General features: G+C 54.9%; 1 protein-coding gene across 1 annotated transcript in view; it reads left to right on the top strand.

Annotated features, from left to right (window-relative positions):
- The first annotated feature begins 12,423 nt into the window (after positions 1-12,423).
- The window catches only part of LOC144768450 (G-protein coupled receptor 54-like), a 124,101-nt gene continuing 122,407 nt past the window's right edge, over positions 12,424-14,117 (top strand). The window contains exon 1 of the mRNA XM_078652119.1: positions 12,424-12,658. Coding sequence (XP_078508245.1) covers positions 12,424-12,658 — 235 coding nt within the window. The remainder of the gene's footprint in view (positions 12,659-14,117) is intronic.

Below are 14,117 nucleotides of genomic sequence, written 5' to 3'. Positions count from 1 at the left end.
CCCCCGGTCTCTCATGCATAGGCCATAAAACACCCTCTCCCACTGCGCGACCCTGCTCTAAAAGTGACACCCCTGTCTGACCGACACCCCGGCATTCCTCCCAGGAACACCCTTCCCTTCTTCTGATGACCCCCCCCCGGCTACACCTGGCCTCCCGACCCGGTCCCAAGTCATAAAACAAAGCCTCATGGATGTACCCCCCCTGGCCCCGCATAGCAAAGCGTGATACACCAACCGAAGTGCCCGATCTTATCGCCTGCCCAACATTATATCTGACCACCCCCTCTCGCCCTCGTGTCCTGTTGGAATGTCCGGCTACAAGATTACAATCACATGTTACATTTGGGAGGGGAAACGACATCCGAACGACTGGTATGGGAATAGGCCTGAAGCTGGGATTCCAAACATGCCTTTTCGTACTTCAAAGTGCCTTTATTGCAACAAGGAATGTTTGTACATCATAAACCTATGTATAAAAGACGAAGCCTCAGAGAAACTTGTTAGAGCACCTCTTGAAGACATTGTGCGTATGTCCGAAATGACAGGCTCTCCTCATGAGAAATAAATTAACTCTGTTCTTGCAATCCCGCTTCCAGCGCCCGTCTCTTTATTTGGTAACTGGTCAAAATGGGAACTAAGAGGCGTCGTGTGCCGGCAGCCTGGGCATCGGTTGTAAACTGGGCTGTTTTTCCTCAGGTGCACTGACAGCAGGAGAGAGAGAGAGATGTGAAATCAGCAGAGAGAGTCGGTGCACTGACAGCAGGAGAGGGATATGTGAAGTCAGCAGAGAGAGGGGGTGCGCTGACAGCAGGAGAGAGAGAGATGTGAGAGCAGTAGAGAGAGCCGGTGCACTGACAGCAGGAGAGAGAGAGATGTGAGAGCAGCAGAGAGAGATGGTGAACTGACAGCAGGAGATACAGATGTGAAATCAGCAGAGAGAGCTGGTACACTGACAGCAGGAGAGAGAGATGTGAAATCTGCAGAGAGAGCTGGTGCACTGACAGCAGGAGAGAGAGAGAGATGTGAAATCAGCAGAGAGAGGGGGTGCACTGACAGCAGGAGAGAGTGATGTGAAGTCAACAGAGAGAGGGAGTGCGCTGACAGCAGGAGAGAGAGAGAGATTTGAAATCAGCAGATAGAGCCGGTGCACTGACAGAAGGAGAGGGAGAAATGTGAAATCAGCAGAGAGAGCTGGTGCACTGACAGCAGGAGAGAGAGATGTGAAATCAGCAGAGAGAGCTGGTGCACTGACAGCAGGAAAGAAAGAGATGTGAAAACAGCAGAGAGAGGGGGTGCACTGACAGCAGGAGAGAGTGATGTGAAGTCAGCAGAGAGAGGGGATGCGCTGACAGCAGGAGAGAGAGAGAGATGTGAAATCAGCAGATAGAGCCGGTGCACTGACAGCAGGAGAGGGAGAGATGTGAAATCAGCAGAGAGGGCTGGTGCACTGACAGCAGGAGAGGGAGAGATGTGAAATCAGCAGAGAGAGCCCGTGCACTGACAGCAGGAGTGGGAGATGTGAAGTCAGCAGAGAGAGCCGGTGCACTGACAGCAGGAGACAGAGAGAGAGAGAGATGTGAAATTAGCAGAGAGAGTCGGTGCACTGACAGCAGGAGAGAGATGTGAAATCAGCAGAGAGAGGGGGGCACTGGCAGCAGGAGAGGGAGAGAGATGTGAACTCAGTAGAGCGAGAAGGTGCACTGACCGCAAGAGAGAGAGATGTCAGAGCAGCAGAGAGAGATGGTGAACTGACAGCAGGAGAGAAAGATGTGAAATCAGCAGAGAGAGACAGTGCACTGACAGCAGGAGAGGGAGATGTGGAATCAGCAGAGAGAGAAGGTGCACTGACAGCAGAAGAGAGAGAGATATGAGAGCAGCAGAGAGAGACAGTGCACTGGCAGCAGGAGAGGGAGATGTGAAATCAGCAAAGAGAGCCGGTGCACTGACAGCAGGAGAGGGAGAGATGTGAAATCAGCAGAGAGAGCTGGTGCACTGGCAGCAGGAGAGGGGGAGATGTGAAATCAGCAGAGAGAGTCCGTGCACTGACAGCAGGAGAGGGAGATGTGAAGTCAGCAGAGAGAGCCGGTGCACTGACAGCAGGTGAGAGAGAGAGAGAGATGTGAAATCAGCAGAGAGAGTCGGTGCACTGACAGCAGGAGAGAGAGAGATGTGAAATCAGCAGAGAGAGTGGGGCATTGACAGCAGGAGAGGGAGGGAGATGTGAAATCAGCGGAGCGAGAAGGTGCACTGACAGCAGGAGAGTGAGATGTGAGAGCAGCAGAGACAGATGGTGAACTGACAGCAGGAGAGAAAAATGTGAAATCAGCAGAGAGAGACAGTGCACTGACAGCAGGAGAGGGAGATGTGAAATCAGCAGAGAAAGAAGGTGCACTGACAGCAGAAGAGAGAGAGATGTGAGAGCAGCAGAGAGAGACAGTGCACTGACAGCAGGAGAGGGAGATGTGAAATCAGCAGAGAGAGCCGGTGCACTGACAGCAGGAGAGAGAGAGATGTGAAATCAGCAGAGAGAGCCGGTGCACTGACAGCAGGAGCGGGAGAGATGTGAAATCAGCAGAGAGAGCTGGTGCACTGACAGCAGGAGAGAGTGATGTGAAGTAAGCAGAGAGAGGGGGGTGCGCTGACAGCAGGAGAGAGAGATGTGAAATCAGCAGATAGAGCCGGTGCACTGACAGCAGGAGAGGGAGAGATGTGAAATCAGCAGAGAGTGCTGGTGCACTGACAGCAGGAGAGAGAGAGAGATGTGAAATCAGCAGAGAGAGGGGGTGCACTGACAGCAGGAGAGAGTGATGTGAAGTCAGCAGAGAGAGGGGGTGCACTGACAGCAGGAGAGAGAGAGAGATTTGAAATCAGCAGATAGAGCCGGTGCACTGACAGCAGGAGAGGGAGAAATGTGAAATCAGCAGAGAGAGCTGGTGCACCGACAGCAGGAGAGAGAGAGATGTGAAATCAGCAGAGAGAGCTGGTGCACTGACAGCAGGAAAGAGAGAGATGTGAAATCAGCAGAGAGAGGGGGTGCACTGACAGCAGGAGAGAGTGATGTGAAGTCAGCAGAGAAAAGGGATGTGCTGACAGCAGGAGAGAGAGAGAGATGTGAAATCAGCGGATAGAGCCGGTGCACTGACAGCAGGAGAGGTAGAGATGTGAAATCAGCAGAGAGAGCTGGTGCACTGACAGCAGGAGAGGGAGAGATGTGAAATCAGCAGAGAGAGCCAGTGCACTGACAGCAGGAGAGGGGGATGTGAAGTCAGCAGAGAGAGCCGGTATACTGACAGCAGGAGACAGAGAGAGAGAGATGTGAAATCAGCAGAGAGAGTCGGTGCACTGACAGCAGGAGAGAGAGAGATGTGAAATCAGCAGAGAGAGGGGGGCACTGGCAGCAGCAGAGCGAGAAGGTGCACTGACCGCAAGAGAGAGAGATGTCAGAGCAGCAGAGAGAGATTGTGAACTGACAGCAGGAGAGAGAGATGTGAAATCTGAAGAGAGAGACAGTGCACTGACAGCAGGAGAGTGAGATGTGGAATCAGCAGAGAGAGAAGGTGCACTGACAGCAGAAGAGAGAAAGACATATGAGAGCAGCAGAGAGAGACAGTGCACTGGCAGCAGGAGAGGGAGATGTGAAATAAGCAAAGAGAGCCGGTGCACTGACAGCAGGAGAGGGAGAGATGTAAAATCAGCAGAGAGAGCTGGTGCACTGACAGCAGGAGAGGGGGAGATGTGAAATCAGCAGAGAGAGCCTGTGCACTGACAGCAGGAGAGGGAGATGTGAAGTCAGCAGAGAGAGCAGGTGCACTGACAGCAGGAGAGAGAGAGAGAGATGTGAAATCAGCAGAGAGAGTCGGTGCACTGACAGCAGGAGAGAGAGAGATGTGAAATCAGCAGAGAGAGGGGGCACTGACAGCAGGAGAGGGAGGGAGATGTGAAATCAGCGGAGCGAGAAGGTGCACTGACAGCAGGAGAGAGAGATGTGAGAGCAGCAGAGAGAGATGGTGAACTGACAGCAGGAGAGAAAAATGTGAAATCAGCAGAGAGAGACAGTGCACTGACAGCAGGAGAGGGAGATGTGAAATCAGCAGAGAAAGAAGGTGCACTGACAGCAGAAGAGAGAGAGATGTGAGAGCAGCAGAGAGAGACAGTGCACTGACAGCAGGAGAGGGAGATGTGAAATCAGCAGAGAGAGCCGGTGCACTGACAGCAGGAGAGAGAGAGATGTGAAATCAGCAGAGAGAGCTGGTGCACTGACAGCAGGAGCGGGAGAGATGTGAAATCAGCAGAGAGAGCTGGTGCACTGACAGCAGGTGAGAGTGATGTGAAGTAAGCAGAGAGAGGGGGTGCGCTGACAGCAGGAGAGAGAGATGTGAAATCAGCAGATAGAGCCGGTGCACTGACAGCAGGAGAGGGAGAGATGTGAAATCAGCAGAGAGATCTGGTGCACTGACAGCAGGAGAGGGGGAGATGTGAAATCAGCAGAGAGAGTCCGTGCACTGACAGCAGGAGAGGGAGATGTGAAGTCAGCAGAGAGAGCCGGTGCACTGACAGCAGGTGAGAGAGAGAGAGATGTGAAATCAGCAGAGAGAGTCGGTGCACTGACAGCAGGAGAGAGAGAGATGTGAAATCAGCAGAGAGAGTGGGGCACTGACAGCAGGAGAGGGAGGGAGATGTGAAATCAGCGGAGCGAGAAGGTGCACTGACAGCAGGAGAGAGAGATGTGAGAGCAGCAGAGAGAGATGGTGAACTGACAGCAGGAGAGAAAAATGTGAAATCAGCAGAGAGAGACAGTGCACTGACAGCAGGAGAGGGAGATGTGAAATCAGCAGAGAAAGAAGGTGCACTGACAGCAGAAGAGAGAGAGATGTGAGAGCAGCAGAGAGAGACAGTGCACTGACAGCAGGAGAGGGAGATGTGAAATCAGCAGAGAGAGCCGGTGCACTGACAGCAGGAGAGAGAGAGATGTGAAATCAGCAGAGAGAGCCGGTGCACTGACAGCAGGAGCGGGAGAGATGTGAAATCAGCAGAGAGAGCCGGTACACTGACAGCAGGAGAGAGTGATGTGAAGTAAGCAGAGAGAGGGGGTGCGCTGACAGCAGGAGAGAGAGATGTGAAATCAGCGGATAGAGCCGGTGCACTGACAGCAGGAGAGGGAGAGATGTGAAATCAGCAGAGAGAGCTGGTGCACTGACAGCAGGAGAGAGAGAGAGATGTGAAATCAGCAGAGAGAGGGGGTGCACTGACAGCAGGAGAGAGTGATGTGAAGTCAGCAGAGAGAGGGGGTGCGCTGACAGCAGGAGAGAGAGAGAGATTTGAAATCAGCTGATAGAGCCGGTGCACTGACAGCAGGAGAGGGAGAAATGTGAAATCAGCAGAGAGAGCTGGTGCACTGACAGCAGGAGAGAGAGAGATGTGAAATCAGCAGAGAGAGCTGGTGCACTGACAGCAGGAAAGAGAGAGATGTGAAATCAGCAGAGAGAGGGGGTGCACTGACAGCAGGAGAGAGTGATGTGAAGTCAGCAGAGAGAGGGGATGTGCTGACAGCAGGAGAGAGAGATGTGAAATCAGCAGATAGAGCCGGTGCACTGACAGCAGGAGAGGGAGAGATGTGAAATCAGCAGAGAGAGCTGGTGCACTGACAGCAGGAGAGGGAGAGATGTGAAATCAGCAGAGAGAGCCCGTGCACTGACAGCAGGAGAGGGAGATGTGAAGTCAGCAGAGAGAGCCGGTGCACTGACAGCAGGAGACAGAGTGAGAGTGATGTGAAGTAAGCAGAGAGAGGGGGTGCGCTGACAGCAGGAGAGAGAGATGTGAAATCAGCAGATAGAGCCGGTGCACTGACAGCAGGAGAGGGAGAGATGTGAAATCAGCAGAGAGAGCTGGTGCACTGACAGCAGGAGAGGGGGAGATGTGAAATCAGCAGAGAGAGTCCGTGCACTGACAGCAGGAGAGGGAGATGTGAAGTCAGCAGAGAGAGCCGGTGCACTGACAGCAGGTGAGAGAGAGAGAGATGTGAAATCAGCAGAGAGAGTCGGTGCACTGACAGCAGGAGAGAGAGAGATGTGAAATCAGCAGAGAGAGTGGGGCATTGACAGCAGGAGAGGGAGGGAGATGTGAAATCAGCGGAGCGAGAAGGTGCACTGACAGCAGGAGAGAGAGATGTGAGAGCAGCAGAGAGAGATGGTGAACTGACATCAGGAGAGAAAAATGTGAAATCAGCAGAGAGAGACAGTGCACTGACAGCAGGAGAGGGAGATGTGAAATCAGCAGAGAAAGAAGGTGCACTGACAGCAGAAGAGAGAGAGATGTGAGAGCAGCAGAGAGAGACAGTGCACTGACAGCAGGAGAGGGAGATGTGAAATCAGCAGAGAGAGCCGGTGCACTGACAGCAGGAGAGAGAGAGATGTGAAATCAGCAGAGAGAGCCGGTGCACTGACAGCAGGAGCGGGAGAGATGTGAAATCAGCAGAGAGAGCTGGTGCACTGACAGCAGGAGAGAGTGATGTGAAGTAAGCAGAGAGAGGGGGTGCGCTGACAGCAGGAGAGAGAGATGTGAAATCAGCAGATAGAGCCGGTGCACTGACAGCAGGAGAGGGAGAGATGTGAAATCAGCAGAGAGAGCTGGTGCACTGACAGCAGGAGAGAGAGAGAGATGTGAAATCAGCAGAGAGAGGGGGTGCACTGACAGCAGGAGAGAGTGATGTGAAGTCAGCAGAGAGAGGGGGTGCGCTGACAGCAGGGGAGAGAGAGAGATTTGAAATCAGCTGATAGAGCCGGTGCACTGACAGCAGGAGAGGGAGAAATGTGAAATCAGCAGAGAGAGCTGGTGCACTGACAGCAGGAGAGAGAGAGATGTGAAATCAGCAGAGAGAGCTGGTGCACTGACAGCAGGAAAGAGAGAGATGTGAAATCAGCAGAGAGAGGGGGTGCACTGACAGCAGGAGAGAGTGATGTGAAGTCAGCAGAGAGAGGGGATGTGCTGACAGCAGGAGAGAGAGATGTGAAATCAGCAGATAGAGCCGGTGCACTGACAGCAGGAGAGGGAGAGATGTGAAATCAGCAGAGAGAGCTGGTGCACTGACAGCAGGAGAGGGAGAGATGTGAAATCAGCAGAGAGAGCCCGTGCACTGACAGCAGGAGAGGGAGATGTGAAGTCAGCAGAGAGAGCCGGTGCACTGACAGCAGGAGACAGAGAGAGAGAGATGTGAAATCAGCAGAGAGAGTCGGTGCACTGACAGCAGGAGAGAGAGAGATGTGAAATCAGCAGAGAGAGGGGGGCACTGGCAGCAGGAGAGGGAGGGAGATGTGAAATCAGCAGAGCGAGAATGTGCACTGACCGCAAGAGAGAGAGATGTCAGAGCAGCAGAGAGAGATTGTGAACCGACAGCAGGAGAGAAAGATGTGAAATCAGAAGAGAGAGACAGTGCACTGACAGCAGGAGAGGGAGATGTGGAATCAGCAGAGAGAGAAGGTGCACTGACAGCAGAAGAGAGAGAGATATGAGAGCAGCCGAGAGAGACAGTGCACTGGCAGCAGGAGAGGGAGATGTGAAATCAGCAAAGAGAGCCGGTGCATTGACAGCAGGAGAGGGAGAGATGTGAAATCAGCAGAGAGAGCTGGTGCACTGACAGCAGGAGAGGGGGAGATGTGAAATCAGCAGAGAGAGCCCGTGCACTGACAGCAGGAGAGGGAGATGTGAAGTCAGCAGAGAGAGCCGGTGCACTGACAGCAGGAGAGAGAGAGAGAGAGATGTGAAATCAGCAGAGAGAGTCGGTGCACTGACAGCAGGAGAGAGAGAGATGTGAAATCAGCAGAGAGAGGGGGCACTGACAGCAGGAGAGGGAGGGAGATGTGATATCAGCGGAGCGAGAAGGTGCACTGACAGCAGGAGAGAGAGATGTGAGAGCAGCAGAGAGAGATGGTGAACTGACAGCAGGAGAGAAAAATGTGAAATCAGAAGAGAGAGACAGTGCACTGACAGCAGGAGAGGGAGATGTGAAATCAGCAGAGAAAGAAGGTGCACTAACAGCAGAAGAGAGAGAGGTGTGAGAGCAGCAGAGAGAGACGGTGCACTGACAGCAGGAGAGGGAGATGTGAAATCAGCAGAGAGAGCCGGTGCACTGACAGCAGAAGAGAGAGAGATGTGAAATCAGCAGAGAGAGCCGGTGCACTGACAGCAGGAGCGGGAGAGATGTGAAATCAGCAGAGAGAGCTGGTGCACTGACAGCAGGAGAGAGTGATGTGAAGTAAGCAGAGAGAGGGGGTGCGCTGACAGCAGGAGAGAGAGATGTGAAATCAGCGGATAGAGCCGGTGCACTGACAGCAGAAGAGGGAGAGATGTGAAATCAGCAGAGAGAGCTGGTGCACTGACAGCAGGAGAGGGAGAGATGTGAAATCAGCAGAGCGAGCCCGTGCACTGACAGCAGGAGAGGGAGAGAGCGATGTGAAATCAGCAGAGAGAGTCGGTGCACTGACAGCAGGAGAGAGAGAGAAAGAGATGTGAAATCAGCAGAGAGAGTCGGTGCACTGACAGCAGGAGAGGGATATGTGAAGTCAGCAGAGAGAGGTGTGAACTGACAGCAGGAGATAGAGAGATATGAGAGCAGCAGAGAGAGACGGGGCACTGACAGCAGGAGAGGTAGAGATGTGAAATCAGCAGAGAGAGGGGGGCACTGGAAGCAGGAGAGGGAGGGAAATGTGAAATCAGCAGAGCGAGAAGGTGCACTGACAGCAGGAGAGAGAGATGTGAGAGCAGCAGAGAGAGATGGTGAACGGACAGCAGGAGAGAAAGATGTGAAATCAGCAGAGAGAGACAGTGCACTGACAGCAGGAGAGGGAGAAGTGAAATCAGCAGAGAGAGAAGGTGCACTGACAGCAGAAGAGAGAGAGATGTGAAATCAGCAGAGAGAGAAGGTGCACTGACAGCAGAAGATAGAGAGATGTGAAATCAGCAGAGAGAGCTGGTGCACCGACAGCAGGAGAGGGAGAGAGATGTGAAATCAGCAGAGAGAGGGGGTGCACTGACAGCAGGAGAGAGTGATGTGAAGTCAGCAGAGAGAGGGGGTGCGCTGACAGCAGGAGAGAGAGAGAGATTTGAAATCAGCAGAGAGAGCCGGTGCATTGACAGCAGGAGAGGGAGAGATGTGAAATCAGCAGAGAGAGCTGGTGCACTGACAGCAGGAGAGGGAGAGATGTGAAATCAGCAGAGAGAGCTGGTGCACTGACAGCAGGAGAGGGAGAGATGTGAAATCAGCAGAGAGAGCTGGTGCACTGACAGCAGGAGAGGGAGAGATGTGAAATCAGCAGAGAGAGCTGGTGCACTGACAGCAGGAGAGGGAGAGATGTGAAATCAGCAGAGAGAGCTGGTGCACTGACAGCAGGAGAGGGAGAGAGATGTGAGAGCAGCAGAGGAAGAGGGTGCACTCACAGCAGGAGAGGGAGAGATGTGAAATCAGAGAGATCCACCAGGACCTCGAGCCGAGTCAGGCTTCTGGCTCGAGCTTTCACTGGCTCGCCCAGCCCTAGCTAGAGACTGAGGAGAGGAGGGAGAAAAAAGGGGAGAAAGGAGGGAGGGAAGAGGAAGAATAGAGGTGAAGAGAGGATGGAGAAAGTGCAAGAAAGAAGAGCTGTGCGAGAAAGGATGGGGTGAGTGACATTGGGGACAGGGCGGGTATTAAGGTTGGAGGAGGAAGGTGGAGGGGGTGGAAGAAAGGTAGAGATGTGGTAGGACGCCATGGAGTGAGGGAAGAAAGGCCAGAAAGGGAACCACGAAGTTAGGGAGGAAAGAACGGAGAGAGGAAGAGAAGGAGGCGCTGAAGATTGGTCTAGAGAGGGCGCTGAGGTTGGAAGGAGGAGGTGGAAGTTGAGAGAAAATGACAGTATTGGGGTGGAGGGTTGGGTGGGAGTAGAATGGCGTGGGTGAGAAGGAGTGGCGGTGGTGGAGATGGTGATGGACGGAGGGAGTAGAAGGCGGAGGTGGGCGAGGGGCAGACTGGACAGGGGGGGGCATGTGTGTAAGGGGTGGAGAGGCACGGAAAATGTAGGAAAGGGAGGGGAGGGAACGACTGAGCCTGAGGTGAGTGGAGAAGACGGAAAGAGGAGATGGAAGGGTGAAGGTCTGGGAGAAAGGCGAAGAGAGTGGAGGAGGGGGTATGGGGTGATGGAGGGAGAGGAGAAGGGGGGTATAGGGTGATGGAGGGAGAGGGGAAGTATAGGGGTCTCAGAGGACGGAGGAAGAAACCACAAACCAGCGATGGGTGGAGAGCAGGGGGTGATTCAAGGAATAAGGAAACCTGTGCGGGAGGGAGGAGGGAGCAGGGTAGGATTTGTTTTTTTATTTATTTGATTTATGCGTTTTTATATAGCGCGGACTTTTCCCGAAGGCGTCGGAGCGCTTCACAGAAGAGGGGGCGTGGACAGGGGTGTGGGGAGGGGGTAGGAGGCAAGGAAAGTTTGGGGCGGGGGAGAGTTGAGACTCTCCACGGGTTCTCTCTGTGTGACTGAAGGAGAAGCCGGAGCGGGGGGAGGGGGGTATAGTTAGCGGGAGGGGGCTTTATAAACTGTGTGGGGGGGGAGAGGCTTTGTATTTACTCCCCTCTCACAGCACCACAAAGCAGACCCGGGCTGGAGAGAGGGCGGCGCAGAGCCGTGCCCGGCGAGAGCAGGGGGTGCATCCGTACTGAAGGGGTGATGCCCCCGGAGGGGCAGTGGGAGATGTGTCCCTGCAGAAGGGAAGATGAACCGGCAGAGCAGGGTGAGAGATGTCTGCACAGAAAACCGAATTTTCCGCGTGGACTTGGCTCGTCTCCTTCCCGTGGCCAGTGCATTCATGGAGCGCCTCGAAGCCTGCAGCCAGTCGATGTTACCAGCATTCGTCCTCGTGCAGCGCTGCCTGATGCCCGTTGATGCCCGCTCCTGTCCCCCGGAGCACCTCCCTCTCTGCACTTGTTGCACGAGCCTCCCACCTGTCCCGGCTACGTTTAGCGCTTAGCTGCCTGCTGTCAACCCGCTGAGCTACCAGCCCACCGTCCCAGCGCGCACCAGAAGCAGATGCGACGTGTCACCGCTGGCCGATCGACCCTCTGGCACCAGCTGTCATACAACGAAGACTGCCCCCACAGTGCCAACGCCAGCCACCGGCGCAGCTGTGCAAACATCACATCTGAAATATTCAAGCTGTCCCTAACTACCCACCTGTTGCCAGTCTCTGTACCATATACCATCTGCGCCATGGCATCAATTCCAATATGATTCTCCAAGTGCCGACAGCTTTATGTGCCCACTTACCCTCGAGTGAGTTTATCTTCCACCCTCTAAATCCGATGAAAGTTTCTGTGGGAGGTTCAGGTGTGCCAAGTATGCCAATGTAGCTCCCACTGCGCCCAGGCCCAGTGCCTTCTGCACCGCCCTGTGCCAGGCGTGTCTTACGTTTCAGTATCTTACAGCATCTGTGCCAGGGTCTTTCTTGTGTTTCTGTACTTTGAAGTATGTCGGGTTTGCGCGCAGTCTGCCCACTGGCAGTGCCCCCATAACACCTCTCCGATGCCAGGGCTGATTTAAGTTTGAGTACCGGATATTACGTCTACTTGACTCCCATTCTGCCAGCTATCTGTGCCTTGTGTGCGCTGCCACTGCCAGGATCATGAGATTGTGAGAGGCGCAAAGCGCCAACATGGCTAGGAAGGGACCGCAGCACCTCAGGGGTAACGCCTAGAAACAGTGACCGTCTAGAGTTTGAATCCTTGAAGCGCGCCATCGGTGCGCCGAAGTAGGCACAGAGACTGCCAGGCGCACCCTCGTTTCCAACGGGCACCCTACTGTAAAGAACCGAACCCTGAAGTCACCCCCCCGTGCAGGGGGTACAGATACTGGACCCCCCCCCCCCCCCCCCCAAACTCGAACACCCCCTCTGGACCAAACACCTCGCTGTAAAGGACCGAACCTGGAAGTCACCTCCGCGTAGGGGCACAACTCGGAATTTCAGTGACTGGCAAAGGGGGCGAGGGATAAAAGAGACAATTTTTTTGTAGCCTGGCAGACAAGTGACCACGTCGCGCCCCAGTGCCCTTCCGGTGCCCCCAGGCGCCCTCCCCTCACTCATTGAGCGTCATAAATGTAAACATTGGCACCGGACTGAATTCAGAGGCACCAAGTATTGCCCATGCCAGCACCCACATGACATGAAGGTTGTTGTTGCTATTAACTGGTAAGGTGGCAGCATGGCACAGGGGCCACCACCTCGGAAATCACCAGTGTCTCAGAGGCAGCTCTTTACTAGGTGACTTCTCTTAAACTGGTGGCTTCTCCCAGGCGGGGCTGGCAAGGGGGCGGCAGGGCCGCGGTGTGCCCAGTGCCAGCTCGTTGCGGCTCGGCTCGTCCACTGGGGCGTTGGGCTCCAGCCCACCGAACACCACCGCCCATGGAAGGCTGGGACTCAGCAGCCGAGAACTGCAGCTGGACGGAGGCGCCATGGCTGAACGGGTCCGGGGCGGGGAATCGGACGGACGACGGGGCGCCCCCCTTCCTGACCGACGCCTGGCTGGTCCCCCTCTTTTTTGCGCTCATCATGCTGGTGGGACTCATCGGCAACTCCATGGTCATCTTCGTCATCTCCAAGCACCGGCAGATGAGGACGGCCACCAACTTCTACATAGGTGAGGAGCGGGCGGGAGGTACAGGGGTACGGGGTACCGGGCGCGGCAGTGAGGAGAGGCACAACTTCTACATACGTGAGGAGCGGGCGGGTGGTACAGGGGTACGGGGTACCACGTGCGGCAGTGAGGAGAGGCACAACTTCTACATAGGTGAGGAGCGGGCGGGAGGTACAGGGGTACGGGGTACCGGGCGCGGCAGTGAGGAGAGGCACAACTTCTACATACGTGAGGAGCGGGCGGGTGGTACAGGGGTACGGGGTACCACGTGCGGCAGTGAGGAGAGGCACAACTTCTACATAGGTGAGGAGCGGGCGGGTGGTACAGGGGTACGGGGTACCACGTGCGACAGTGACGACAGGCACAACCTCTACATAGGTGAGGACCGGGAGTTACAGTGGTGCAGTACCGCGCGCGGCAATGGGGACAGGTACAACTTCTACATAGGCGAGAAGAGGTACGGGAGGTACAGGGGTACAGGGTACCTCGCCTCTGCAGTTACAACTTCCCCATAGGCGAGAAGAGGTACGGGAGGTACAGGGTACCTCGCCTATGCAGGTACAACTTCTGCATAGGCGAGAAGAGGTACGGGAGGTACAGGGGTACAGGGTACCTCGCCTATGCAGTTACAACTTCCCCATAGGCGAGAAGAGGTACGGGAGACACAGGGTACCTCGCCTATGCAGGTACAACTTCCCCATAGGCGAGAAGAGGTCGGGAGGTACAGGGGTACAGGGTACCTCGCCTATGCAGTTACAACTTCCCCATAGGCGAGAAGAGGTACGGGAGGTACAGGGTACCTCGCCTATGCAGGTAAAACTTCTGCATAGGCGAGAAGAGGTACGGGAGGTACAGGGGTACAGGGTACCTCGCCTATGCAGTTACAACTTCCCCATAGGCGAGAAGAGGTACGGGAGATACAGGGTACCTCGCCTATGCAGGTACAACTACCCCATAGGCGAGAAGAGGTCGGGAGGTACAGGGGTACAGGGTACCTCGCCTATGCAGTTACAACTTCCCCATAGGCGAGAAGAGGTACGGGAGGTACAGGGGTACAGGGTACCTCGCCTATGCAGTTACAACTTCCCCATAGGCGAGAAGAGGTACGGGAGATACAGGGTACCTCGCCTATGCAGGTACAACTACCCCATAGGCGAGAAGAGGTCGGGAGGTACAGGGGTACAGGGTACCTCGCCTATGCAGTTACAACTTCCCCATAGGCGAGAAGAGGTACATGAGGTACAGGGATACAGGGTACCTCGCCTATGCAGTTACAACTTAGGCGAGGAGCGGGCGTGAGGTATGTGGTACCGCGCATAGGAGTCAGCACAGGTACAACTTCTGTATAGGTGAAGAGAGGTACGGAAGGTACGGGGGTACGGGGTACCGCGCGCGGCAGTAAGGACAGGCACAACTTCTACACAGGTGAGGAGCGGTACGGGGGGGGGTACGGGTGTAAGAG

The sequence above is a fragment of the Lissotriton helveticus genome, chromosome 1_1 (assembly GCF_964261635.1).
Source record: "Lissotriton helveticus chromosome 1_1, aLisHel1.1, whole genome shotgun sequence".
NCBI lineage: Eukaryota > Metazoa > Chordata > Amphibia > Caudata > Salamandridae > Lissotriton > Lissotriton helveticus.
The sequence above is the reverse complement of the archived record's forward strand: the minus strand, read 5'-3'. Positions and strand labels throughout refer to the sequence as shown.